Here is a 12,180-nt window from a genome sequence, read left to right on the forward strand (position 1 = left end):
ACTTTAAATAATGCATTATCTTTATTCCAGTTTAAGTTTAGTTCATAGAAATGTCTAGGAACTAGAAGTTAGCTAAATAGATTAAACTGTGGTTTTTCAAGATCAGCCTTAGTTGGTTAGAAGGTCTCGTTCCTAACCACACATGAAGTAGACACATAATAAATTAATCTGTAGAAGAACTACCGTATATGCCGGCATATTAGGCGACCCGACGTATAAGACAACCCCTGTCTTTGGCGCCGAGTCACATTCCTAGAACGTCGTCTTATACGCCGGAAACTACCAGTATTTCCGGCGTATAAGACGACCCAGCGTATAAGACGACCCCCGTCTTTGGTGCCAATTTTAATCTTGCGGAAGTCGCCTTATACGCCGGCATATACGGTAATATCTTCTGTAATTAACTTTAATGTGCATCACCCTAAGAAGCACTAAAAAGATATAAAAAAATATAAGAGCTTTTTTGGTATTTATGTGTACATAATTGCCTTTGAGCACAGCTTGAAAAAAAGATGAAACTATAGCATCTAATTGGTTTCTTTTTCTTGCAGCAATGCACCACTCGCTTTTTCCTCCAAAGTATGTTATATTAAGTTTCGGGAGTCTTCAAGTGTTGGTGTGGCCCAGCATCTAACAAACACAGTTTTTATTGACAGAGCTCTGATAGTTGTGCCCTGTGCAGAAGGTTGGTATTTTCAATATATTTTTTTAAATTTTGTGGTCTCCACTCTGTCAGTTTGTTCCATATGTTTTTTTCAGCACTTGGGGAGCAGATGATACATGTACATTTGCTGTTCTTCCAATAAAGGAGAACAATAAAAGGAAAGAGAAGATATTACCTGGAATTCTACAAATTTTCAGTGTTTAATTAGTTCTAAAATATGTGGTTACTTTCCTTAATGTAATATAGACTTTTATAAGGATGAGGACTTGTTTCTTTCACTAATTTTTTTTCTTCCAAAATGTGTTGTTCACCATTTGCCTAGAAAAAGTGAGTTGAACAACACAGATGAAAACATAGTTTTCCCAAGCTAGATATCATCTAATCTTCCATTAGAAATATTATATAACACGGGTATCAAACTTGCCACACAAACTTGACGTGTCGCAACATATCGCAACTTTTTTTGCATTACTGGAACTGGGTGCAGCCTCTGCATGATGCAACGGGCCCACAGGCCAGCAGTTTGACACCCCTGATATATTACATAAGGTTTGCGCCATTTTAGCTTAAGGGTTTTTTTTTTATGTCCATGCCACTTTTCAAGAGAAGGCCTGCCTAAAAAGCTATTCCTGTATTTACTTCTAATATTGTTGGAATTTTAGTTAAGTTCTTTGGGCTTAATTGGACTATGTTAATATTAGGGTACATTTATTTTGTATAGCAGTGTTGCAAAATATTTATATAATCAGTTATTCTTACATTAGCTTTGGATTTTGTTAGCTCAGTATTTATACTTGAATGCCACTTTTGTAGCTTTAGTAGAAAGGCAAGAAAGTGGAATAGCCTTGCAGGTAAGAGAGGATTTTGAAAAGTGTTATTACTAATGATTCATTCATAGTTCATAGTTGGTAGAAAGGAAAATGTTGGGGACAGCAGCTGAAAACCATAGGTGGTTTTAATTTAATTTAATTCTAATTATTCAGGCAAAAGTTAAAAGGTGGGATTTTGAACAAAAATATAAATAATTCAAAACTGAGGATACAAGTGAAATGGCACTCAGTGAAGGCACAGCATGTTTCAAAACTCAACAGTTGATTGCCCACTGCAACCTTATAGCAGCTATGCTCCAGGGTTTAAACTCTAGGCATATATTATCTCCCTTCTGAATTAAAATTATTTGGTGGGATACAAATGTCCCTTGGAGGTGGCTGAGTTACTTTTGCTATAATGGTTCTGTCTAGGCTGGGCACCACTGGTTTCAGCATTGCCATTTTTTTATGTTTCTAGACTGCCCATCTCCCTCAGGGAGGATAGTTGCAGCCTTTACATTCTCAGCCTTTTGTTCTCTATAAATCAGTTAAAAATGTAGACTTAACAGCATCTGGTTCCTTTCATGAACTGCTCTTGCTGTTACAGAGTTTCTTCCAATAGTCAAAGTCTGCCTTTGTGAAATTTAAAAATAATTTTTTGGTTATTTACCCTTTGGAATGAGAGAGAATTGATTTGATTTCTTGTAACATCCCTTCAAATATTTAAAGAGTTTTATCATATTTTCCCTCAGTTGTTCAAGTCTAAGCATGTACAATCTTTGCAATATCACTTCGTATTATTTAGTTTCTAGTTCCTTATTGCTCTTCTCTCTTTGAATCCTCCTTGAAGTACTAAACTATTCTAATCAAAACAGAAAGAAATAGAAATAGTATTTGCCATGATTCAGGCAGATTATTTTTGCCTTTTTATAAGTATTATTCCCAGGCTATATATTTTCCATCATATGCTTGTACATTTAATGGTTGTTTCCTAAAAAAAGTTTTTGCACTTATTTCTGATTAATTTTATTCTCTTACTTTTAGACCATTTCCCAAATCTCTCAAGTTCATTGCTTATTTTAGTACTGACTTCGGAGGCATTAGCTAGCTCATTGTGTTATGTTCTCCGCAAATTTTAGAAGCATTTTCTTTTCTTCATCCAAGTGATTAATAAAAATATTGAAGAGTTGAAGACACAAGACTGATCTTTGTGGCATTCTGTATGATACTTCTCTGATTTGATGAGCAACCATCAATATGCATTTTCTGAGTATAATTTCTGACCCAGCTGTGTCCACTTAATTGTCACCCAGTCCTTACTTAACTATCTTGCTAATAATGTCATGAGTTACTTGTTGAAATGTTTGTGCCATAAATATACAGCATTCCCAAAATGTGTCCAAGAAGTACTCAGTCAAAAATGACATAAGGTTACTTTGACAAGATTTGTCCATACTAACATTTGGTAAGTAAGTAAGTATATTTTTCCAAATTAATTTCTTTATCTTCTTCTCCAAAATTTTCCTAAGTATTGATGTCACTCTGATTGGCACATACTTTTCTGAATCTTTTTCCTCTCTTTGAAGATAGGGACATTATTGTCTCTCCTCTAGTCATCTGGCACTTGCCCAGTTCTCAAGGAATTCAAGACAATTACTTATTTCCTAGCATGCAGTTCACCTGGCCCTGGAAATTTAAACTCATTCAAAATTAAAAAAGATAATCCCCGGCTATGTTTCTGTTATTCCCAAGCTTCAACCACAGAATTTAAAGGGTTCATTTAGGTTACTGAGTACAACTCCAAATTAAAGCATCTCAGCCTATTGCTTTTCATAATTTCTTGACAAAATTCTTTTGTTCATTGAAAAAAAAACAACTAATTGTATTTACTTTATCTGTTAGTATTTTGCCATCTTCATTTTTATTTTTTGTGAACATATCTAAAAAAGTCCTTTCTGTTGATCTTAGCATTGTTAGCTTATGCTAAACTTTTGCTTTCCAGAAACCATCTGAGCAGTTCTACGCAGCCTGTCTATTGGCTCTTTTGTTACTGGAACACTTTCAGTTTCTCTCACTTGTTTATTTTTTCCATTTTTCTTTTGTAATGTCTTTATCCAATTAATATAGTTTTTGTTTATCATTTTAATGAAGGACTGTAGAATGGGAAGCTCCCTTGATAGGCCTGTGTGTAATCTGAAAGTTTGTTTTATGAAGTCCATTTTTTATTTTTGTTTTAAATTAGATTCATAGCTCTTTGGGCTGTGGAAGATTATTTGCTAAAATACAAATATCAAAAAAGTATCTGTTGGTGCTGTTACATCTTTATTTGCTTTTCTTATAATTTTGTCACAATTCTTGATAAACTTAATTCTGTGAACTCTTTGATTAAGTATCGTGAAGAAAATAAAGCAAATATATATACAGATTTTTTTCCTTCCGTTCAGTCGTGTTTAATTCTCATTGCCTGTAGAAGGCCCTGCAGTTTTCTTCGCAAGGTTTTTCAGAAGTAGTTTGCCACTGCCTTCTTCCTAGGGCTGAGAGAAAGGAATTGGCCCAAGATTACCCACCCGGCTTTGTGCCTGAACTGAAACTAGAACTCACAGTTTCCTGGTTTCTAGCCTGATGCTTTTACCATTATAACCAATTATCACTATATATAGAATGGAATATGTTAATTATAATGCAGTTATATACTTTGACTTCAGGGAACACAATGTGGAAAAGTTCTGTTTTAAGTAACAGGTTTTTTCTAGTGCAAAAATGTGGACATATTTGGATAGAGAGTATTACAAATCTTTATTTTCGTTTTAAAAGCAAAATTGTCTGATAAGAATGATGACTTAAAAGTATTAGTAAGTTAAGTTATGTGGTTTTTACTAATTCATTTTGTTTGTACTGATATTTTATATGGTTTATTCAGGAAGAGCAAATATTTAAAAATACTGCTTTATTGTGTTCATTCCCTTTGTCTACAACAATATATTGGAGTAGCTTCATTAAATAAGCATAGTTATCAAAGGTTACATATTGTACATCTTTGAATTTTTTTAGTCTTAATATATTAATTTGTACTTCTGATCTAAATTATAATATTGCTTGTATTTTTATATTTGATTTCTAATAAGGATAAGAGAATATACCATATTTGATTTCTAATAAGGATAAGAGAATATACCATATCTCTCTCATGTAGCTGTGGAGTTTCCATGCCTGGAGTAGAAGAGCATATGAAAAGACAATTTCTGTTCTTCTGCTTGTTATTATGCAAAAAGCAGCTCAGAAAGACACAGATTTCTCCAATTGAAAAATCTCTCTTTACTAACTTTAGTATTTTGCTACTAGACAAATGCAGAGGATTTAGTGGTGTTCTTTAGCTCTATACTCTCCCTTTACCGGTATATTTGGCTCAATAATAAGATGAGTTAACAGAAAGCAAAGTCATTTATATTACAATAGCACTTAGATAAGTTATAATTCCTCCGTCAACGAGTTATTAGATTTTTTAAAAATGCATTCCCTATTATGTGGTATAAAGTCAATGAGATTACATCAAGGATTATGCATATAATCTATCAGTTTGAATTTTGTCTATAATTTACCAATTTAACTGCAAGGGATACAAAATCAATACTTTTAAAACAATTGAAGAGATTGCAGCAATCGTTGGCATTTACTCCCTCCTCCAGAGTAAATTCTTTTTTCCAAACCTCTGAATTTATGTGGTGATCTTCCCAACTTTGTACTTCCCAGATATGTTAAATTTCAATTAATAGAATTTTTAGCCAGCTGTTTTGGCTGAGAATTTGAGGAATTCATTGAACACAGTGGAAAGATACTTGGATTAGGAAGGATTATTCTACCAATAAGCCTACTAAAAGTAAGCTTATTAGCAGCTATTCCAAAGTAAGTATGCAAAGCTATTCCTCTGCAGTCAGTGCTGGGTAAATATAATGTCTTAATTATTTAAATTTTGAGATTAATTACAAGTGATTCATACGGTTTTATTAAAGTGAAAAGCTCAGATCAAATCCGTAGGCTTGTATATTAGCAAACTCAGCAGCTCCCTTGGATTTCATATGAAAAGTGGAGAGTTACATAGGATGTAGAGCACAAGTGCTCTGTTGATCTACTCTCTACTGGGAAATCCAAATGGTGTGAAAGCTAATATTTATGAATTTATTATTGTACAAAATCCAGACATAAAAAGACAAGGGGAGGGAAGAATGTTGAGACTTTTTTAAAATGTTCATCTTGTCTGTCAGGGTATTACTCTCAGCATTGCATGGCAATGGCTTCACTGAATATTAAAAATGATGTCAAATACATAATTCATACTTCATGACTAACTTTGTGATTTTGGATACAATGAAACATCACATTGTCAAAATGCATGGTCCCCTTCTCATTTTATGTGTATTTAAGATTTCTCTCTGACTTTGATCTACTTTGAGAGAAGACAAGATTGAAATACATCTGATACCACCTTTAATCATCATTCTAAACTTTATGTCCACATTTTCTGGTAGATGGATTTTGACTATTAATTTGGTTTTGTATGTTTTCTCTGTGTGATATTTGTGCATTATTAGATGACTAGACTGGCCAAGGCAGACCTGTTACACTTGCCTGAATTAGGCATTGTTTGCCATGCCACTAAACCTGCCGCCAAGTGACAACTTCAGGGGGGAAATGAGAACGGAGTCTGGCCTGCAGAAGATGGACGCCCTGTCTCTGTTTTATTATTTTGTTTTGCTTTATTTTTCTTCTTCTTTTTTTTAATTTTGTCCCTTTTTTGCTGTAATTCTTTTGTTTCTACTTGTGAACTGGTTTTTCAGTTCTGTAAAAATGCTGTTCTGTTATAGGAATTCATAACTCATTTTAAACTTATCCTGTGGAACTAATACTGTGTCAGTAAGAGCTGACATAATTCTAAAGTCAGTTTAGACTTTGCATTTAAACTGTAAGTGCAATTTTAAGCTTATAAAATTTGAAATCAGTGGAAATAATTTATCTTAATTAGGACTATGTTGATTATCAAATGAAGTGATCAAATTGTTTATATTATCTCCATATAATTCAGCTTCTATATTATTGCTTTATTTGGACTTAGTTTTGAAGTGTTCATTTCTTCTGAAATGTCTTCAGAAACTTTTCTATCCCTATGCCCCCACCCTGAATCTCTCTGTTACTTTTCAAAATATGTATTTGAGCAAATGTTCTTCTTCATGTCTAAATTTTATGGAAGCCTGTTGAGATTTCCCATTGAGATTTGAACTGCAGAGTATATAAATATATTGGTAATATGATAAATGTCAAGAAGGCTAATGTTATTTCAGGACTAATAGGTTTTCTATTTATTTAATTTTGGTATTCAATATACTAATTTCTGTAACAAATCTAAAAAAAATTAGGGAATACTCAAAATAACTTTGTGCTGACCAGTGTTTGTTTTGTATATTGTCTTCTCTTCACTGTAGCATTCTGTGAGAAGGTGACAAGCATCACTATTTTTTTTTTCCTTGCATCTTGGCACATGATTATGACAGTCTATCTCGGATTAACAGACACATAGAATTTGAATATTTTCTACAGAAACTTTCCAAGAACGATACCTTTTGTTACTCTTTTTTTTGCAACAGGGATGAGAGTTCACAAATTATTTTTGGCATCTTTTATCATAGTTTTGCATATCTTTTTTCTTTAAATAAAAATATTTTATTGTGATCTGATAGTTTTATGAATAAACAGGGAGTTACATAATTAGCAGTAAATCTTATGAGAAATTTTGATTGATCTAATGGACCAGCAGGATCTATATTAGAGCTACAAATTATTTAGAAATATAAAGATGGCCTAAAGTAAGGGGCTAAAACTTTTGATAGAAGCTTTAAATTGACAATTAAATTACACAGATTGAAAGTAGTAGGTAGAGTTACTAATCAGTTTAAAATAACACAGTCTAGTTCTGAGTAAAAACTGTTTTGTGCATCTCCATGCTTTACATCATTGCTTTTAAGTGTCATTTGAGCCATCACCAGTGCTGAGTGTTGTGCACTTAAGGAGTTCTTTGCAAAAATAACTATTGAAATACATTTTTATGAATTTTCATCGTTACCTTTTTATGATTACACCGAAATCATGCAGTTAGATTTAGTCTGGAATAGTTTACTGAAATAAAACTTCTGGATGTAAGTCTATATTTAGCAGATGTTTTAAAAAAATCTTTTATTTTCTTTAGTTTTGAAGATAGATATTCATATTCTTGCTTTTTAAAAGAAGGCTTGTTTTCTAGTAAATTAGTATCATGTAGGTATGATAGCTTAGAAAGTTAGGTATTTACTATAAGTTGCTATGCTGTTATATTTACTTGGTGGCCACCCACTGATCAAAAATTCCTTAATTAAGTGAGAGAAGCTACTTTATGACTTTTCACTTCTCTGTATCATTTCCCATACTGCTTCCAGGAATGAGGAAATTTACAGGGGTGAGGGAAACCATTGAAAATTAGTTACTTCGCTTTTTGACTGATGGATGCCTCGATTGGATTAAAATGTCTTTTATCAGTAGGGGAAATCCCAGTTAGATACAGCCATGGAAGACTGCAGTTTATAAGCATTTAATTTGGAATGCAATTGAATTCTATAGGCCTATAGAATGATAGGGAATTGGGTTGAAATACTTTCATTTAAATGCAGTCTACTTACCATTTCAGTCAAGATCCTATTATTTTTAAATCCATTCAATCAAGTGAAACTGTAATATGTTTTTTATGTTGCTGGTCTATTCTTTCCTCTCAGCCAAAGTCTGCAGTGTTTCAACTTTTATATATAAAAAGCTTTAAATTATATCCTTCAAAAACTCAAATTGTCAGAAAATTTAATGTAGATCTTCAGGCAGCTTTTTAATATCAGAAACATCTTCCCCTTTTTGAAGTGGAATAACATTTTTGAGCTTAATATGGAGATCTGCATTGTTATCTACATCATATCTTTGGCCTTTTTAATGGAACATCAACATTATAGCATTAGTGGATTAATTGGTGATTAAATAATAAATAATTATTAAATAAATAATAAAAAATACTGTGTATTTTTTCTTATTATAAATGCCATTATAATTCTAGATAATGGATCTCTGTGAGGCCAGATTGACTTAAATTCTTATACTTACTCTTAATAAGTAACAATTACTTCAGACTGGTGACTCCTTGGCAGAATACTTTGCCATCTTCAGTGTGTAATATCTGGCTTAGTAGTCTGTGCTTGAAATATTTACTTTTGGATTGTTTGGGCATAATCCACAAATACAATAGTTGGCTGGTGTAAAGCATTTTAAGAGTAGTATAAATTGGTTATCCTTTCAGTAAAGATCAATGCAGTAGTAATCCATTATTTAAATATGGATAACCATAGTGCAAAATAATTTTTATTTAATTATTTAAAGTATTTTTATCCTGATTTTCAATCCGTAATGTGAAGCATTTCTGAATTAAGAACTTGAGCAATTTTATTGAGGTAAGCCTTGCTCCCTAAATATGTATAGTAAGAGACAAAATCTCCTTGTCATCTTATAAAAACAACAGTCATCTGTTGCACTGACACTATGCAGATATAACAAACATTGTGTCAGTGATCAAGTAAATATTTTTGTAAAGACTAGATTACACTATCCCTCATAATGCTACAGAACTGTGAGCCTTGTTAGGTCAAAGTACTTACATTACAAATCATTATGTTTCTTGCCTTGCTTGATTTGTTGTACTAGATTGACAACTGGTGATCAACTGGCAATATTTTTCACAGCCACTTTCAGCAGAAGAAAAGGCCAGCTATTGCTTAGCACACTCCTGTTTCCTCTTTTTTCTTTTTGACTGATTTGGTTATTTGCCATTTCTGGGGATTAAACTTTAAAAAATGTTCTTCTTTTCTGTATCTGATGTTCTGTGTGCTATTAGTGATGCAGCCAACACGAACGGTTGTCATGTGTAACACACCTTTCGATCACCGTGAAACAACGTCCTGCGAAAGCGTCCATGCTTGATATCGTTTGGTTCATGAACATTAAGTTTCCAGTACAGGTGACCCATAGCTCAAAGTGTTAAATAATTATCTACTCATTGTTCAGTTTTTAAAGTAAAAATCCGGTAATGAGATAGTAGTTTTGCTCACTTACTGTTCCTAGTGGAGTAGGGGAAAGAAAAACGTGTGTTGTTTTGCTTTTTTAAAAGGCTGTAGTAGTTTTTTTTTCTTTATTATATTTAAGTTGAAGGGAAATAGTAAATAGAAGAATAAAATTTGAAAGGTTGCCTTACTTTTGATAACAAAATCATTTTGCTCTTCAGGTAAAATTCCAGATGAAGCCAAAGCCCTCTCTCTCTTGGCTCCTGCCCCAACAATGACAAGTCTGATTCCTGGTGGAGGGTTGCTTCCTATACCAACACCTCCTGTGACTTCAGTAAGTAATGCTGGATGTAATAATGCAGCTGGTTCAGCTACATTTTTGGTAAGTGGTCCATGGTAGGGATGGCTTTTACACAATCTAATGTGTTAAAATCCAAAGCGGGGCATTAGGATAAACCAAAATCCTTAATATAGCAAGATTTAGACTTCACCAGAAGCCTATATTAGCAAAGAGGACCAGAAGAAAATAGAAAGAAAAAGTAATGTTAAAGCTAGAATTTTTACAGATTAGTACCGTCTTGCATAGAAAGCTGCTAAAGTTTCTGGCTTTAAAAAGATTGAAGCTTTGCAGTATTTCTATTATTCAATCTTTGTACAAGCTTTTCTGCTAAGAATATTGCCTTATTGCCCAGAAGTCAAAAGAATTATTCCTTTATTTTTTAAAACTGAAGATGTACTTTATAGTATCTTTATAGTGTTTTCAGATAATTTTTAAATTATTTTTAAATAATTTAATTTTTTTTATTGATCCAAAGAAGAAGAAAGACCCCATGCTTGTTTCTATATTCCCTGTTTTCTATTTACAGATAGGAATTTCCCTTGGTCCACTAGGAGCCATACCAGCAACATCATTGGATCATAACATTACAGCCATTGGAGACATACCCCAGCCACCTATTATGGGCAATGTGGATCCTTCCAAGATTGATGAAATTAGAAGGACTGTATATGTTGGAAACCTGAATTCCCAGGTAAACATTTCTGTTACAGAGGAATACATTAATAAAAAGTATAGCTGCTTATTTTGTCACTTGTGTATAATTGCAGTTTGCTACATTCTCTCCATCAGATCCAGTTACCTTGGTCTTTCACGCAAGCAAAGTCTGGGAAAGCTGTTAAGTCAGAAGTCACAGTGACATGAGATCTTTGCATAACGATTCATATGGTCCTTGTTTAATGATGGCTGTTCTGACGTCAGAACTGCTGTTGCTAAGTGGCAGCTCTAATAATGCACCAATATAGCACTCTTTTATGTATTATTTTAATTTACATGGCTGCCCATCTCAAATTCATGATTCTGGATGGTTAACAGTATTAAAAAAATACAAAAATAGAACACCTCCCCCCCAAATGGAACATATAAAACAACAGCTGGGTTAAAAATAGATGCATAACCAATATCTGGGCTCAACTCCATGGATTCACTCCTAGGTCCAGGGCAAAACCAAGTTTTTAAGGTCTTAGGCTAGACTGACAAAGTTGAAGCCAATCTGATCTTTATGAGGATAATGCATTATTACATGTATTTGTCCCCACATACACACTTTTTTTTTCTATTTTTTGCCACCCAACTCCAGTGGACTCTTTGCGACATATAAAACTCTAGAGAAAACATAAAAACAGCTAAAAATATTTAATCAAATAGACAGCCAAACTAAAACAATCCAATAGATAGCAAAATCAATAAAACGGAGCATTGAAAAAACAGTAACATCTCATTTTCACATTGACTAGATGTCTTATACATGTTATATAAATTCTCTGGTGTCAAATACTACTGGTACATCATTCTGTAAAAATTGTATCTTAAATTACTTATGAGCGGATTGCCTATAGACGTGGACTTTGTATGTATAAATATAAGGAAATATGGCATCCCCTTATACACACTAGAGTAGGTTACAGTAGGTTAAATAAGCATATATGAGTATATGTGCTTATAGATATATTGTTTATTAGATAATGTATGTAGAATAACTTGTTCTAATGCTATATTTTATTTTTCATGTATATTTCCACTTTTTAAGCACTTGTTATTTTTTATAATATATGTATTTTATTTTATTTTATTTTGCTTTTTATTTTTCTGTTATTTTAAGAGCAATATAGATTATTAAAAATCTATTTTAAAGTGTTATATACTGTAAATTTTAGTTTCTTTATCTCCACTCTCTCCCATTGACCCATCTGTATATTGTAACCATTTTATTATGTAATCCTTGACTTGTTCCTCTTCAGTTTTAAATTTCAACAAAGTTTGTACATTTTTGCAATCACATGTTTATTTGTACACAATTCGGTTTCAGATTCCATATTAAGTTATTCAGTCTCCATTGCTGTTTTATCTGTATTAAATCTTTCTTTTAATTGTGCATATGAGAAACATTGAAAACAAAATCTTGCTATAGTTAAGTGTTCTCTTGACTTTATCTTAAGCATATATAGAACTTCTCATCACCCATATGACTCTTTCAGTTACTCCCTCAAGGAAAGACTCTGGGCGTTGTACAGTATAAAATCAGCATGT

The 12,180-nt window shown here is 32.7% G+C and overlaps 1 protein-coding gene across 6 annotated transcripts in view; it reads left to right on the forward strand.

Annotated features, from left to right (window-relative positions):
* The window catches only part of SREK1 (splicing regulatory glutamic acid and lysine rich protein 1), a 40,557-nt gene that overhangs the window by 6,407 nt on the left and 21,970 nt on the right, over positions 1–12,180 (forward strand). Inside the window, exons 2-4 of one of the 6 annotated variants that reach the window (XM_039365144.1) lie at positions 552–685; positions 9,815–9,975; positions 10,460–10,624. In XM_039365144.1, coding sequence (XP_039221078.1) covers positions 552–685; positions 9,815–9,975; positions 10,460–10,624 — 460 coding nt within the window. Of the gene's footprint in view, positions 1–551; positions 9,976–10,459; positions 10,625–12,180 lie in introns of those variants that run through there. The other 5 variants (XM_039365150.1, XM_039365160.1, XM_039365182.1 and 2 more) reach the window with 5 other exon arrangements.

The sequence above is a fragment of the Crotalus tigris genome, unplaced genomic scaffold (assembly GCF_016545835.1).
Source record: "Crotalus tigris isolate CLP2741 ecotype Arizona unplaced genomic scaffold, ASM1654583v1 scf7180000017592.2434428, whole genome shotgun sequence".
NCBI lineage: Eukaryota > Metazoa > Chordata > Lepidosauria > Squamata > Viperidae > Crotalus > Crotalus tigris.